Source organism: Cygnus olor, chromosome 9, assembly GCF_009769625.2.
Source record: "Cygnus olor isolate bCygOlo1 chromosome 9, bCygOlo1.pri.v2, whole genome shotgun sequence".
Lineage (NCBI taxonomy): Eukaryota > Metazoa > Chordata > Aves > Anseriformes > Anatidae > Cygnus > Cygnus olor.
In genome coordinates, this window is record NC_049177.1 from 1,060,054 (window position 1) to 1,077,515 (window position 17,462).

At 37.2% G+C, this 17,462-nt stretch overlaps 1 protein-coding gene across 2 annotated transcripts in view; it reads left to right on the top strand.

Moving 5' to 3' along the window:
- Positions 1–17,462, top strand: part of PLOD2 (procollagen-lysine,2-oxoglutarate 5-dioxygenase 2) — a 50,689-nt gene that overhangs the window by 28,256 nt on the left and 4,971 nt on the right. Inside the window, exons 9-15 of one of the 2 annotated variants that reach the window (XM_040566920.1) lie at positions 3,450–3,575; positions 4,168–4,289; positions 11,811–11,915; positions 13,093–13,218; positions 14,509–14,650; positions 15,850–15,912; positions 17,123–17,236. In XM_040566920.1, the coding sequence (XP_040422854.1) occupies positions 3,450–3,575; positions 4,168–4,289; positions 11,811–11,915; positions 13,093–13,218; positions 14,509–14,650; positions 15,850–15,912; positions 17,123–17,236 (798 nt within the window). The remainder of the gene's footprint in view (positions 1–3,449; positions 3,576–4,167; positions 4,290–11,810; positions 11,916–13,092; positions 13,219–14,508; positions 14,651–15,849; positions 15,913–17,122; positions 17,237–17,462) is intronic. The other variant, XM_040566921.1, reaches the window with a different exon arrangement.

The window sequence follows — 17,462 nt, forward strand, 5'->3', positions numbered from 1 at the left end:
AAATAAATCTCATGTAAATGAAAACAGATACTAGTGAAGTCTCAGAAATTCTCATAGGACAAACCCACCTAAATACATATGTGCATGTATCTGATATTTGGGAACTTAACTCTTTGGCTCCAAGTATGACACCTATAATGTCTTTACTTAGTACAAACTGAAAATTGTGCAAACTTTAGGTAGAGTAAATATTAAGATCTACAGTGTGGAAATGTAAGGCTTGTACTTAAAAGAATGTTCAGATTATTCTTAAAGCAGTTTCATTTCTTGTCTACAGTGAAGATGTGAAGAAGTGTTTAGAGTGCTGTGAAGATTGAGGATAGCATTAAAGAAGTGGTGGCTGGTTTGGCCCTGAAAGTACAAAGTGAAAATTTCTGGACAATAAGAAGCTTATGGAATAGGATATAAATTCAAAAAGTTACTGCTGAAATTGTAATCACTTTCAGATTCTTTTCGCACACATATATAATTTTGACTTGAAAATACAGTATTCTACTGATTTCTGTTGAAATTGTTTGCACTTTCAGCTCTAATTTAAAGTGTTTTTCTCAGGAAAAGAGATTATCTCAGTTCTATCTGACAGTGCTGGCAATTCAAACATGGCTGGGAAGTAGTTTACCTTAAAGCCAGTAATGGGCAGTAACTTGCAATGATTTACTGGATAGCTTTGTATAGTTCAAGTACATCTACTTGGAATGTGTCTTCCTTACTGTAACTCATTCTTTGGACATCATACCTCACTTGCTCTGCCAGCAGAAATAGCGAGACTCTTCCTTGGTCTCTGTGGAAGTGTTTACTTCTGGCTTTTCTGACTACAAGCAATATTTCATTTTCAGAACTCACTTTCTGTTCTGGCCTGGCTAGTTGCTACTTAACAAGAAATCTTCAGAGAAAAAAGCAATAGCAGCTCTGGGTCTGTAATTGCCGTTCCCATATGGTTTTGTTTGACTTTCTGCATTGATGCACTCATCTCCTGAGAACTTACTTGGTTCTCTGTACAAGGAAGTACAGGATCGCATTTGTTGATACCAACTATGTTATGGGCTTTGAGTTTCTTCAGATGAATTCTGGCATGGGTTCTTGACTTGATTGACTGTTGCTGTTCCATTTTGGGCTGGGCCTTACCTACAGACCTTGACTGAAGTAGTACAAAACAGATGCACTCTGGTATAGAACAAGTAGCTGAAACAATACTGCTTTCCATCATGGCCACGAGGATATCCTTCCCTCTGTGAAGGTTGGGGTGATGTATGTGAGGCAGAGGTGGGTGGAAGCATCACTGTGGGTTCTGCAGGTCAGTCTGCACTAGGCGAGCAGAAGAGCCTAAGATGCACCCGGAGGCAGTTGGAGTAGATGCCTTACTTAGTAGGATATAATTTTAGTAACCTAAATTAAATTGAATAACAAACTTAATGTCCCTAGAGCTACTTCTTAAATCCTGACATTTGTTACTGATGTGGAGACTTGCTGGTGTGAGCAGCAAGGATAATGTTGTTGCTGCCTCCTGCTTCATTGGCACCTCCTGTGAAAAGGGCTCCTGGACTCTGTCTTCTGATTGTGCAGAACACTGTCCTGCACTTCTTCCAAAAATCATCATAAGCTCACCTACTGCTAGTGGAAGAAGTGAACTTTAAAAGGTGAACATATGACCTTCATAAAAATGAGAAAATCCATCAGAGAAAATATAGCATCCACCAGTGTAGACTGGGTGCTTGTGAAGTGTTTTTTGCTGGGGCATAACTGGGAAGAACCAAAACTTCAGACCTGATTTGCTGAAAGCTCTGGGTATTAAAATTGTTCTTTCTGACCTCGCTGTGTAGTCTGAATCTTGTAAGCATGGTGAGCCAGGGCCTAGATCAATGAACTCTGCTTTGAGGAGATATAATGGGAAAACAGTTTGCAGGGATCTACGGTCTTTTATGCACTACTTAGTTTTCATCATGCTCCTGAGTTTTTTGGTGTAGACATTGGAGCCAAGTAGTTCATGCTTCAGTATGTTGCAGGAGTATTAGTGATTCCTGCTTGTCCCTATAACCTTTGCAGATCCAGCCTGAACCTGCTTCCTCCTCTTAAAAAAAAAAAAAAAGAGGGCAATGGTTTAGAATTAGAAAAATATGCAGAAGAAATTATTGTAGCAGTTCTATTATTGGTAGCACATATTTGTTCAGCTCAGTAAGCCTCACGGCAAGGCTGCTCCCCTCATTGCTTGCAATCACCAGTATTGGTTACTCTGACCCAGGTTACAATGGGGTGGTTTCCAGCAAATACCACAATCGCTTCTTTTGGGACATGTCAGAGTCCATGTCTTCACCAGCTGTTCAGAAGTTATTAGGTTGTCTGCATGAGTGCATACTGGATGAGTGCGTGTTGGGTTTGCAAATGAAGTCGTAAATAGGAAGCAGTCAGGATAAAAGCTGGTGTTTTAATGTTTCCTAGCTGGTGCACTTGCCAGTGTGTTCTGGATTTCCGATGTAGGCAGTGACACTGAAGCCTCAACATGTGCTGATTGTTTATCCAGACACTTCTCAACTGGGTGTGGACTTGCTCAAGGAAAACTAACTTGCAGTCTTATACGCATATAAGCTTTCTCTCTGGTAGTTGTTCAGGTGTTAATATTGACTGACTGTCTACTTTAGAGGTGCAAAGAAGCTTTGAATCAGTGCATTTCTGCATGAGTAAAGGCCTTTCAAGGTTAAATTTCTTTGTTTCGAAGAATGTAATATATTTTTAAGAATACACGAGTGTAGTTTTGTAGGTAATGATCTCTATACTGAACACATACGAACCAGGAGTTTAAAAGATATGAATTCATACGAGATATGGTGGAGAAAACTCCAGTATCCTTTGGTGTAAGGGGAGTTGCTCTGGTTAGTTTATCACAGGTGTTGGCAAAATCAGCAGGGAAGTAACATGGAACTCATTTATGATGGCCGGGGGGTGGTGGGTATAGTGCATGTAAAAAAAAAAAAAAGTGTGTGCAAGTGTTTTGCAGTCTTTGGATGAAGATACAGATGAGTAAAATGTTGTTGTGGTATTTATTCTTTAACTACTACTTTAAAAAATAGTTCCCTGTGTTTTCTTGTAAGTTTAATATATATTTGTTAGCTCTAAAAAACATATACACTTTGCAGTTCTGGGTGTATTTCATTACGCACTTATTGCTGTTTTAATATTTTTGTAAGTAAATGCTTTGTAAATCTTTTTACACTCTCTACTTCCGTTTTCTGTTGTTGGAATTTGAAGTTTTCCAGCAATTTTAAATACATTATCTTTGTTCTGTCAAATAATGGACATAAATATGGGCAATAACACCTCTGAGCTGGTAGGTTTTGATTGTTGGGAAGATGTGTGGCCTAATTTACTCCAGCATGATATTAGTTTCTTTTTAATAAAAATAACCTTAGAAAGGAGGCAAGTCTTATTGGTTGTGTCAAAATATTTTTTTTTAGGAGTATCCAAGAGTAAAAATTGGTGTTTTCATAGAACAACCCACTCCTTTCCTACCTAAATTTTTAGACAGACTGTTGACACTGGACTACCCAAAGGAGGCCCTCAGTATCTTTATTCACAATAATGTAAGTATGTTACTATTCTGCAAAATGTCATTTTTAGATGTTGCGGTATGAATGAAAAGCTTGCGATATTCCAAACTTCCTTATTGTGAGCACTGCTGAGTGTGGCTTCATCCCCAGCCACCCTGGTAGCACTGAATGCTTCCTTCCTGCTGGGTGCTCTCTCCCTGGGGATGGCAGAGTGGGGATGGTCATGGGCAGGAGCTGGGGCACCAAAGAGCCATCCTCCGCTGGCTGGGCACAGGCTCCCTCTCTCTGAAGCCCTTCTGGAGTGCTTTAAAAACTCCTCTGTGCCTATGAAGTTGTAGGATGGGGGTTAAAGTATTATGATAAAATACTGCATGAACAGTTCGTGAATTGCATTGTTGGTCTGGATGTACAGCTTTGATTTATATAGCTGATGTGCTGGGTTCTCTTGCTAAAACTTTGGACAGAAGAGCTTGATTTTTAATTATAGCTATATTGGAATATTTTCAAATACTGTTTTCCATCTGTTTGTTCAGGATAGAATACAATTTGTTCTTGGACACTCTGTTTATGATTTCACAGCAATTTGTACTTTTCATTCATTACAAAAATGTTAACATGATTACAGGAGGTTTACCATGAAAAGCACATCAAGAAATTCTGGGAAAAAGCCAAGAACATTATCAGAAATATAAAAATTGTTGGACCTGAAGAAAATCTGAGTCAAGCAGAAGCCCGGAACATGGGAATGTAATTTCTAATTTATAAATCCTTTATAGTTATGCACACACTAACCTTTTTCATCTTTAATGTATGTTACTTTGCATCTTAAATACTAACAATTTGACATCTTAAAGTGTAGAAATGAGAGTTTTTGTGGTAGAACAAACCCTAGATATAAAATATGAACTGTTGAGTATTTTATGGTGTCTGCTTAATATAAAAGCTGTTGGTCATTTGTGGAAAACATCTTTCTGGTTTGGACTGTTCTACTTCAATAGTCTGTCATCTTTTGATGAAGGCACAGACAATAGTAGACTGAAGAAATAACAGATGCCAGTTTATTTTTACATTATACTCAGCACAAACTATATATTTAAATATCTGTCACCAGCTTGAACTCTTAAGGTTTAAATACTTAAAAAAGCTTTCAATCTTTCATTCTCAAATGAAAGAGATGATGCGATACAATGAACTTTAATAATCTTTTTGTGCAGAAAAGTACATGTAGCAGTAACTATGTAGTAGTTGCAAATGTAAGTAGAAATTCTAATTATTGCATTTTCAAAAAATGTATGTTTTCATTTTTATCCAAAACACTTTCAAGCTGAGTTGTCAGTGATTCTACACAACAGAATTACACCTTGCACTTGATATGCATTTAATTTCAGATGTTTTGTTGGCTTAGTCCACACCTTTAAGTAAAAATATGGTTAGAGCTGGACCTGGGTATACAGGTGACAATTATATTTCTTCCTATGGATCAAAGAGATGGGGATCTTCTAGAAGTGCTCTAGTACAAGTTTCTGCTTTCAGAAAAAGAGAACTTGCAACTGACTGTCTTATGTCCTCCCCCCTCCTGCTAGGGAATCTGACTCTAGGCTTAAACCTGGCACTTGTGGGGCCTGAATCTGACCCTGGGATGTGTCCTGTGTCAGACCTGCATGCCACTGGGTCTCTTAGTGGCTGCAGCACTGGCCACTGCTAGAGTTGCTCGTGGTTTTCCCTGTAGGTCCATTCATCAGGTTATAGTGTCTTACAGATCAGGATCCCACTGAGACCTTGCTGTGGTACTTGGGCAGGCTTTATTCTCATAATTCTTGCATTCATATCTCCTCCCAGTCTTCAATGAATGAGAAGAGCAGAGAAATAAATCTGAGGCCCCTTTCTGTTATATTCAGAGGTTAAGAGTACCGCATAGGCTGTTCACAGTATCAGCTGAAAAAATGAAAGGACTAGTCTTCGTAATGCTATTGGAAATTTGTTTGAATGGGATTTTGCTGTCCTCAAGCCACTGAGAAATTGATATTTGGCTGAGCTCCTAGCCTCTCCCATAGCTTTTCTAGGAAATATTACAAATGTCCGTGGCTGTGGAAGCAGCCATTCACGTGTTTATAAAGCATGAACATTAGTAGTAGGATTTTTCATTTGAATAACATAGATATAATTTGATGGCTCCTTTCATTTTGGCTGGGATAGGTCAGTTTCAGGTCATCTGCTTCTTCCTTTGCATTCCTAGTTTGCTTGGTTAGCCTTCTTATCAACTTCTCTGGGGTCAACTACATCTTAATTTTACTCAGAAGTATGGGATTTTTGTGGGAAAGGCAGTTGCTTTTAAAAAAAAAATCAATTTATTTGCTTTCAACCCTCCAGCTAGCTTCCAACCTAACCTCAATAATATTGTGGTGGGAATAACTTGATAAGAGATTCTTCAAATTTTAAGGGTTTGATTTGCAGACATTGATGTATTTCTCTCTCCTGCATCTATCCACGATTGATATTTTTGTTCCATCTGACTCTTTTTTCCAATTTAGCAGTTTTAAATTTTCTCTATTAATATATAGTAGATTTAGAATGAATTTGGCCTCCTTACTTGCACGTTTCCCACAAAAACTGTTTATCTGAAGCAGCAAAACAGTCTTCAGTTTATATTCATTGCCTGGAGTTAAAATAAACAAAAGAAAAGAACTTCAATTGAAGACCCAGTTTGTTTCCAGGAGAATACTTCTGAGTATATAATTCACTTGGTCAATTTTCTTACTTCATTTTTCCACTTTTTGGCTCAGTAAAAACTGGTGATAAATCGTGAGGTTCTCAATGAATGAGACTCTTATGTCAATATAAATGTGAGCAAATAACTTTTTAATTTCACCCATAACCATGCAGCAAACTTCTGCCTACTTTTCTCATTCACGTAATAAATTATAAAAAGGCATTTACTTTCTTGCTGCCTACTGATATGGAAAAACCCTCTCCTGACCTTGGGGTGTAGTTGGATAGGTGTTGGAAAATACCCAAAATCATGTAGTCAGCAAAGACTTGTTTTGACAATTCAGCAACATTGGCAACAGGAGTGCACAACTTTCCTTATACTACAACAGGCAGAAATGGGGAGAGGAGGTAAAGTAGAATAAAAAGAAGGAAATCTTAGCTGCACGTTTCCTGTGTAGTTTCTCTCTCCATGTATATCCCTTCAAAGCACATCTTTCTTGTCCTTTTTTAACCTATGTTTACAAGTTCTTACAGTTTTTTCCTTCTTTAAAGAAAATTTTCACTTGGGTTCATCATTGTGGTTTTGCCTTATTTGGAGTTAAGATTCCAACCATCTTTAAAGAATTTACGACAAAATGGAAAATAACAGTATGAGATACTTACAAGCAATAATAGGAAGTAGAGAGAGATGAATTTCTCATTCACTTCTCTGAATTTTTATTTGTAAAAAGTTTATTTTCTCTAAACTTTCCCCCCAGTACTTACATTGGGATTCTTTATTTTTGATTTTTTTGTGTGAAAATGATTAGCAATAGAAATAATTTTTTTCTGAATTCCTTGAAAATGTGATTTACCTCTGCTTTTAGTGGGAATATGAATGTTTTAATGGAAGTTTATACTGAAAGATTTCAAAAGTTTTGGGAAAAAGACTGGAACTAGTTGGGCTGTTCAATGACCTCACTGTTAGATTTTTGAGCTGCATTTTGTCATCTATTTGCTTCTTGAAAGTCAGGATATTACATCAAGGTTTCAGGGCTCCCATTTAGTGTTGGTAACTGATGGATTGGACACAGGCAAACTTCTTTTAGCACTGCCCATAAGGCAGATAAAAAAGGCTGTGGTTAAAGGAAGAACAGGGATTAAATCTGTGTGTCTTGGATGTCAAGTGTCAGACTTGGATTTTCCAGAGCTGCTGCTTCTGAATGCTTTGTCGGTTTTGGGTTTCAGGCTCAGTGTTTTGAACTTTCAGTGTTGCAAAGGAAAAACAACTTCCTGCCCATATCTGCTTTAGTAGTTTCCAGTCGCAGTAACTGTGGTGATGTTACCCAAGTCTGAGATGCTAAACTAAATGTTAGTGCTCTATCTATTCTGGGGCTACATTTATTCATCTTCAGTAATGGGTGATAGGAGCTTCTTTGGGAGAAGCAATGGCTATGGCTGAGATACTGAGAGATGCGAAACGCCATGCTAAATGGCAGCAATGATGCCAAGTCTGTCAATGAGCATTACAGGCCCCTTTTCTTACAGGGGTCCATCGGATGGCCTGAGTACTCTCTTTGGCTCATAGTCCGCAGTCCACATTTGGAATCATTCTTCCAAACTGTGAGGAATATGAAAATGATAAATTGTGAACTCAAACTATATCTAAACAAAATGTAAATGACTCAGTGCTAATGCAATTGAGTAGATAGTATGTTCCCATATTAATAAGTAACCAATTAGAAGATCTCAGGGGAAAGCTTCATGAGCAGAAGAGCCGTGACCCTGATCCTTCTTAGATGAGGTCAGTGTTGCTAGATGGGCTCATTGTTTGTCAGTAGTCATAGTTCCGAGTGCAAAATGCTGTAAACTAATCTGCTGAGCTTTACTTTGTACTTCCAATAAAGTATCTTGGTGTTCTACTGTTGTGGTTTAGCCCGGCTGGCAGCCAAACACCACACAGCCGTTCGCTCACCCTCCCCCCTCCCTCTCCGGGATGGGGGAGAGAAACGGGAAAGTGAAGTCTGTGAGTTGACATAAAGACAGTTTATTAAGACAGGGAAATTAATAATAATACTAATAGTATTAATAGTAATAATGTGTATGAAATAAGTGATGCACAATGCAATTGCTCACTACCCATTGACCGATGCCCAGCCTATCCCCGAGCAGCCGGCCCCCCCCTCCACCCCGGCTAGCCACCCCTATATATTGTTCAGCATGACGTCAGATGGTATGGAATACCCCTTTGGCCAGTTTGGGTCAGCTGTCCTGGGTCTGTCCCCTCCCAGCTCCTGCTGCATCCCTAGCCTGCTCGCTAGCAGGACAGAGAGAGGCTGAAAAGTCCTTGGCTTGGTGTAAGCACTGCTCTACAACAATTAAAACATCAGCATGTTATCAGCGCTCTTCTCATTCTAATCCAAAACATAGCACCCTGCCAGCTACTAGGAGGAAAATTAACTCTGTCCTACCTGAAACCAGGACATCTACTAAAAGTGCTACATGTACTAAATAGCTACACTGAAATAACTAAGTTTTGTACAAAAATCAAGCTTTCTTTTCAACATTTGGTCTTTGTTTATAAGCAAAGTGTAAAGAAAGTACATTAAAGATTTTAGCTATTTAAGTGCATCAAAGGTTTAAGCCAATTAAGTATATTACTATACATAAGAGTATTGCTAGAAAGCACTTTCCACTTGTTCCTTGCTGTGGCCTGAATGCACATACTAAATAGTTTCAAATGTAATCTGGGATTTCTGTATCTGTAAAGGTTAGTGTACATCATAAGAATGTCATACTTTAAAGCACCACAATATCCAAGATTACTTAAATTCCCTCAGAGAAGCTACTTGCAAACATTGAAATCCTAAAGAAAAGATGCATGAATTTGCTATGAATAGGCTTGTGGTATTCATTTTGACAAATCTTTACAATTTTTTTCTGTATACCTGAAACTGGAAGTGTTTTAATGGAGGCTTTTGTTAGTGACCTTAAAATGCAAAGACAAAACTTGTATTTTACATTTGATTAGTACCTAGAAATGCAGGGATAATTATCATTTAGTACATTTGCCATTTGGTGATCCAGTCTTCAGTGTTGTATAGAAGGAAATAAGAGGAAAAAAGGTCACAATAGCAGCCTTCATTTTTGGCCTCTTTTAGTCTGTGTGTATATACACATATAAATACATATATATCATAAATATAAAGATAAAATGTACTTAATATTCTTGTTTATAAAGGTTGAAGTTAGAGCTTTCTTAATATTAGTGACTTGTACTACAGCTAAAATTCCAGACTAAGGCAGTAAATCTTTTAAAGACTTCTCAATGTATTATTAAATGTCCAAGTACAACTTAAACTGAAACTTTTAATTTAGTATTTTGTTTTGGATTAATATGTGAATGATGAACAGAAGATTTGTCAACACTAAACACATTGAACCAGGTTTAATGGAATTCTGGCTAATTAAGAAAGGGTAAAAGCTAAGGGACCGTAAATTCTAAAATAATGTAAACAGTTTTCCAGCTGTGTTTGCCTATGACTACGTACAAATCTCTTCTGTTTGTTTCTTCACATTGTTCATAATTAAAAACATGAATTCCATTCGTATCTTTGTTAATGGCAGAGGATTTTGCTCCTTATGGGGAGGTACTGGTCAGTGCTGGCTGGAAGCCTGGACTGACACAGTCTGTCACTGTCAGGTTTAGCTTTCTCATTAGTAGAGTGGGGATAAAGATACTTGAATATTTTTGGAACGAATTTAACTAATGTCAAATGCAATATAAAAGGTTACTACTAACAATTGTAGTTATGCTAATGATAAAGCTACAGGTGAATTGCATTCGGTAGTTGTAAAGCTTTGAATGGAGTAGGCTAGTAATGGAAAATGCTATAAAGACTTAATTGCTGGGCTGTGTTATGGCAGAAATAAACCTGCCACTTTAAGTTGGAGCAATTATGTGAGAAAGTGCTGATTAAGGAATTGCAGTCATATAAGAGTGTATTCATAAGACAGAAAACTGTCAGTGAAGGAGATGTTAAGACAAAAATGGAGACTGACCAAAGATTTAAACAGTGGGTTTGTGTCCAAACACTGTGACTTCTGCAGTAGTGGGAATGCTATTTCTGTCACTTTGGTACTTTAAAAATTTGGTTTGAGTCATTATCACATCTTTAGTGGTTGAAGAGGAAAGATTGCTTAAATTTATGGACAGATAACGCCCTACGTTCTTTGACTTCAATGAAGTCACACATCTGAAATCCTTTGTGCATAGGAAAGTTTGATAAGAGATCCCAGTTGTGTTGACAAATAATCCTTACAAGGGATGTCCTAAATGCTGATCCAAGTGCTATGTTAGGTAGTGGAAGGGAATGGAGGAGATATAAGCAGGGAGCCATGCCAGTGATCACCGTGACTTGTATATAACCTGTCACGTCTGATGTTTGTCTTCTCCTGAAGTGGCAGAGAACTCTTCCTTTGCAAAAAACCAGTCAGAAACAATCAAGTCAAATTGAACTTGAACCAAAACCTCGTTTGTAGACAATTCAAAGCATGAAAGTAAAATAATTTTAACACTTCAAGCTATTATGATGGAGTTGATGCAAGTCTGTAAATAATAGTGGGGAGAATAGACAAAATCAATAATACCATTTGCATGACAGAAAGCTGCTGCTCTAGTATGACTTGAGGAATTGTTTCAATTTCTTGAAAAGTACCTTTGATTTACTGTAATCTCCTACTACTCTGTTGGTGGAGGGAGGCTCAATTCACTTTAACGAATCTTTGCCTAGCAATTGTATTTCTGCCAAAAACATAGATATGTAGTCTGTGTCTTAGACTTATATTTATGGTAGAATGTTTCATTTTCTGTTTGATGGAAGCTTTCTGTTGAATATGTGGAAATCTGTGCAAATAATTTATTCTTATAAAATCAAAATCGTAATTGATGGGAATAGTGTGTGGGACAAAAAACCACCTTTGTCCAAATTCTGTTCAGCAGCCATGCATTTGTCTTATGCTTCACTGTAACAACTGTGGTGGTGTTGTATGTCACAAAATGACCAAGAAAAGGTCTTTACATATATTCCTTTTTTACTTTTTGCCTTTCATTCTCTGTAAAGATTCAATTACTATTCAAATCAGCAGATCACATCTGCACCACCTTTGCCTAATGACAGTGTGACAGCCATGTGCAGTTATTTCCTGGAGAAGCTTACGTTTCATATTTTAGCTATCCACTACTGAGCATTGGCATTGGTATCCAGGTGTCTGTTGTAGTGGCCTGATTTCTTTGTTTCCTATTAGTACAGAGCATAGTAGCTCTTACAGGACTTGGTGAAGGCTTGAGATCACTCTTATTAAAAGAGAAGTATAAGACATCTGATTCATGCTTTTAGTTTTTTTTTTTAGTTTATCACAGTACTGTGATCTAAACTTATCTATCTTTTGCTGCATAACATGACAGGGAATTTTTATGCAATGTACAACTAGGGTAATTGTTTGTGGTGTGTGTTTTTCTGGCATTTGTGCGCCTTTTCTGGACATGAGTAAGCTAACCATTCCTTTTTGTCTTTTTAGGGACCTTTGTCGCCAGGATAAAGCATGTGAATATTACTTCAGCATAGATGCAGATGTTGTATTGACAAACCCGAAGACTTTAAAGTTACTGATAGAACAGAACAGGTGTAGTATATCTCTGGATTTTACAGAATGCCTTCCAACTTGAAAGGATTCTCTGGGGCCCTTCCAGTGAAAATAGGATCCTGTCTGTTCTTGCAAAATTAGATCCTCTTTGTTTGCCTGTGCTATTTGATTGCCATGGCTTGGAGGCCAACAATTCACAAAGCATTTTGTTCCTGTCAGGCAACAATTCCTGATGTGAATTTCAAATGCTTCAAAAGTGATCTGGAGAGAATGGTATGGTGTAAACAGGTTTTGTGAAATCAATCAATATTTCAAGGAATAACGATTTCAAAGTTGTTCAAGCATTATGCTTAAAAAACCAACAACGAAAAAAATACCAACAAAACAAGAAACCCACAAACCATGAACCAATAGCTTACTATTGGTATTGCAGTAATATTACTTTATTTTAAAATCATAAATGTGATAAAATAGTAGAAATTTTTTATTGCAGATGAAGCATCTGTAATGACCAGTGTCTCCTTGTTTTAATATGATCTCTTAAGCTGTACTGAGCAGTGACTTAGTCAGCAGCAGCTTTTGGCAGCTGCACCTGGTGGAAGTGCTTTTTGCCATGCAGTGTGTAGCACTGCTATCCCTGCTGGTGGTGCCAGTGCTGCCTCACTGAGCCCCAGCCCTGTGGGAGACCCTGCTTTTCTGTATACTATGGCCATGGTACCCAGTCTGTGCACTTCTGCCAATTTGAAACTCCCCATGTTAGGCTGGTGGTGTTGGCTTCTTGGTAATGAATCTGGTATCTCAGGTATGTCACTTGGACTTCCCTATTTTGATGCAATGTTAAATTTTGGGTAAGCTAATTTTCAACCTGGAATAACTTCAGTACCTGAAGTTTCACTGTTTTTATTGTTTTTTCTTGTCTCTGACATTGTGATGCTTTTTATGTCACTGTGCTGTAAGTAGTATTTTTTTGATTACGGAAATTCAAGCCACCTCTGGTTTATAGGAATTGTTGGGTTTGGTATACTGATTTTGTCTCTGGGATGTGAGAGCCTGAATGCTTTTTTTTGTCCAGCTCAAGCTCAGAATAGCTGCTATAAGGTTTGACAGTCACCGGTGTTTTAACTATGCTCTTTTCTGAGGTGAGAAAAGCTGGTATATTTTGACATACCGTTTATGTATCACAGTTCATGTTTTCTTATTCAATGTCGCTTTGCAGAAAAATAATTGCTCCACTTGTAACTCGTCATGGGAAGCTTTGGTCCAATTTCTGGGGTGCTTTGAGCCCAGATGGCTACTATGCTCGGTCAGAAGATTATGTTGATATTGTCCAAGGGAACAGAGTGTAAGTAATTGTAAGCTAATCTTTAAAGTCAAGACACCCATGTATGGTTATTAGGAACATTTTCTTACACTTTTATATAAATTTTTGTACAATCTTATTTCTGTGTTATTTCTGTGTTATTTCTGAAGGGCCTTAAGTTATTTGTATTGTTCAGCTTTTTCTATTTCATGGAAAAAAACAAGAAAGAAAAATTTCTAAGTTCACATCTTGAAATTAAAAAAAAAAGCAAACACGATGAGTTATTCATCATGGATATAATCATTGCTAGTACCTGTCTGATTGTGTCTGGTTACGCTGGTAGAGTATAATATGGAAAATAGCAAAACAAATAGCAAAAAACAACTGTATCCCAGGAATCTTAGTCAAAAATGAGCTCTGCATTCATCAAATGTCTTCATCTCTTTGAGGCAGATGCTTAATCAACAAGGGACTGAATTATTGTAATTTCTTTGTTCTGGTGTTTCTTCTTGTATATTATGTCAGGCATATCCTACAGATCTCTTGAGAAACATTTTTCTGCTGTAGCCTTTTAGGTTTGTCCTTACCCTAAATGAATGTGCTGTAAGGTCTTCTAAGCGTGACTTTACCATGTGGTAATGTCTTTTCGTTGCCCTTGGAAGAACAAAAAGGTCTGAAACAGATTGCTTGAACAGAACTGGCTTGTTCTCAATAGCACTGAAAGATGTGCTTGTGGTGCTGGGAGGCCTGGCCTTGGGAGGGAGGGAATCTGCAAAGCATGCATTATAGCAGCACTGCTTTGTTGTTGATATTGGCCAAACTCACATAAATATATGGCCTGCTGTGGTCAGTGGGTGTTTGTGTGAGGAGGTCAGACAAGCTGTGTGAAGCCTTAGTACAGTTTTTCAACTCATTTAAAAATCTGTTTCAGAATTACTTTTTCCATCCGCCATTGTAGAATAATATTATAATTTAAAAGAGTTTGCCTTAAATATGGAAACATGAAGTACATGTGTAGTTAAAACTCTCTTCAGGGAACTTGACCTTTTTTATTTTTTATGACAATACTTTGTAGAAATTGAATTACTGCCTACGCCCACATTTGAGATGTGACTTCTTGATGTCCAGCTGTAATTTTTCAGATGTCTTGGGAATGTTTCAGCTTCATTGCCTTGAAACTTGCTTTGTCTTATCAGCAAATACAGAGATGCTGATTTAGTAGAATAGACAACAAATTAGAATCATAGAATATCCCAAGTTGGAAGGGACCCATGAGGATCGAGTCCAACTCCTGAATTATTATGAAATGAGTTATTTGCTTTTTTTTTACAGAGGAGTATGGAATATTCCATATATGGCAAATATATACTTGATTAAGGGACAAACCCTCAGGTCAGAGATGAAAGAGAAGAACTACTTCACACGTGATAAGTTGGATCCTGATATGGCTTTCTGTAGGAACGCCAGGGAAATGGTAAGGTGTATCTACAGCAGCTTGCTTTTAAATGCACACAGGCTTCTTTATGTCATGCTACACTTGACTGCTTCACTTAATTGATCTTGGTTTTAAAAATTTTTACTTCTAATTCAAAGTACTGGCCAATTTTTGTGACATAGAACATTCTAGGTGTACTTTTTTTAGTTGTTGAGAAGAACAGATCGGAAGTTTTTCCAGTGGCAGTGCACTGGCTATGTGGTGGTTTTGATTTATTTAAACATACTGAAACTTCCTGTTGAGGTTAAAAGACCTTCCTTGGTGGTGGAACCTCAACAGGAGGAAAGAAGGCTCAACTTCTCTGCTGTGTATGACTTCAAATTTATTAATGCACATAGATCTTTACTATGCACATTCTGATAGAATGTGAAACTTCTAGAAGACTAAGTTGGAGTATTCTGCAATTTTATAAGTTAATACATTTTTAAACCAATAATGGACAATGTTGGTATAAAAAAAACTGAGCGATATGTGAAATTGTAGGAATCTTCTTAGAGGATGTGAATTACTCAATTTTTCAAGGTTTGATTAAAACTGTATCAGAAATCTGTTACTTCCATTAAACTGTAAGTAAAGAGAGAAACTTAACTTGTACTGTAAAAATGAGTATGTAAATCCACATTTCTACTGATATTTACACTAGTTTCAGCACAGAAACAAATACGAGCTAAACCAGACCTATTTCCAGACACTATAGCATTGAAAAATAATTTTGCTGAATTGAACAAGAAAAGTTGGCAAGTATTAATTTTTTTATCCCCTAATAACAAGGCATGATTTCCTTTGTTTGTGCTGATTCCTCAGAACCTCCCCATCCAATTCTCTTGTATTCAAACCTTCTCAGCATCAGTTATTGCAGACCTGTACTTCCCATGCGCTCGTTCAACTAATCTGACTGGCTCATCAGAAAATTGCTTTTTCTTCTTTCCCAGTCTGTGCTGTAAGATGGTTTGGTACGTGCTTGTTTTTGTATTGCAGCAGATAAGAAGGGGCTGGTGGAAACAGCTTTGACTTGTACGTTGAGCTTTGCTTGGAGATGCATGTTGTCTGTAAAGGCATATCAGCTTTTGATCAAAGGCTGCTATTTCCCTATTGTAACTGTGGAAACCTAGTAGTACTCGGTCAAAGAGAAAGAAACTGTATCGGAAAACTGATGTGATGATTCTCCTTCATTTTAGACTTTACAAAGGGAAAAAGACTCCCCTTCTTCGGAAACATTCCATATGCTCAGACCCCCAAAGGTGTTGATTTATTTTTTTTATTTGTTAGTTCTTATTACATGCAGTGCTATTCTACCAAAGGAAGATCACTTTCCTCTGTCCACTTACTCTTCATAAAATATCACTACAGCTTTCTCTTCAGTCTTGTAAGGTTCCAATTTGCAACAGCACAGGTTCTTCACGACCAGCTCCAAATGACTTAGGCTAGTTATTTCCCCAGGACGATTTCTCAGTGCTCCTGGGGTCATGGCATGCTGAAGCTGTGTTCTAGCAGCTCAAATTGATTCAGCAGGCCTAGGAAGGAATAAAGCTAAAATCCCTACCAGGTCAGCCAGGGCCCCCCCCATGAACACAGGGTAGCTGTGAAATCAGTGTCATTTTAAGCTGTTTTTCTTGAGCCAGACCCTCCTTATTCTCCCTGCTTGCAGCTATTTTATGATTTGATAGGTGCCCAAAATAGGGCACGTATTTAACAATCATTATCATTCTAACAATTTAACTCTTTTTCAGACAAAAACACAGAAATAATATCCAAGAAATAACAATATCCAAATGGGAATGCCTTCATTTATTGCAAATCTAGGTCACATATGCTTCTGAAATGAGATTTAAGTCTGAAAAACAGTAAATTTAATGAATACTCAATTTCTTTTTTAAAATATTTTCTGCTACCATTGCTAATCAAGGGAGTTTTTAATATCTTCTGTTAACAGTTTAATAATAAAACTGTATTACCACACTTCATATTTTGTACATATTTTTCCAATGTTTACTAAGGGGATAATACTTGAAAGTGCTCAGCTATTTTGCACCCTGATCTGAGTATTCTTGTGCTGTATTTGCCAATACCTTTTTTATTTCAGGCCAATTCACCAGAAGGATCATATAGTGAATACTCTGAAATAATGTTTCTTGTTCTGATTTCCATTAGGACTTTGTTAGCTTGTTCTTTTGTTTTTTAGTTAGAAACTAAAGCTTAGATATTTCTTTTGTATGGATATCTTCAGTTTGAGAACAGATACTTCTGGTGTGGCTGCTTAGGTTTTCTGGAAAATAATCTTTTCTGTTTTCTCCTTTCTGTATGTTTTTGCATTATGAATATCTTTGTTTAACTTGCTTGAAAGATATATTCAATCCAATGCTTGTAAACAAGAAATCGAGTTTTTGATTAGAGTCAAGTATTTTGCTAAGATGGATGGTTTTGCTAATGACGTTTTCTGTTTTGGTGTAGGGTGTTTTCATGTACATCACCAACAGACATGAATTTGGAAGACTTATTTCCACAGCCAATTACAATACCTCCCACTATAACAATGACCTCTGGCAGATATTTGAAAATCCTGTGGTATGCATCTAATTATTGATTAAACATTTTTTTTAAGTATAAAGATAATGTATTATAAAGTACTTGGGACTTAAAGACTACGCAGAAAACATTTGCTTATTGTGCACTAAATATTGGTTGTATATTTAATGGTGTTCTCTACCACCCATTTGATGACAATGTCAATAAGTTGATGCTGATGACTGCAGTAAGGAGTTGGAGATATGGCCCTGATGTAGGCTGTGGA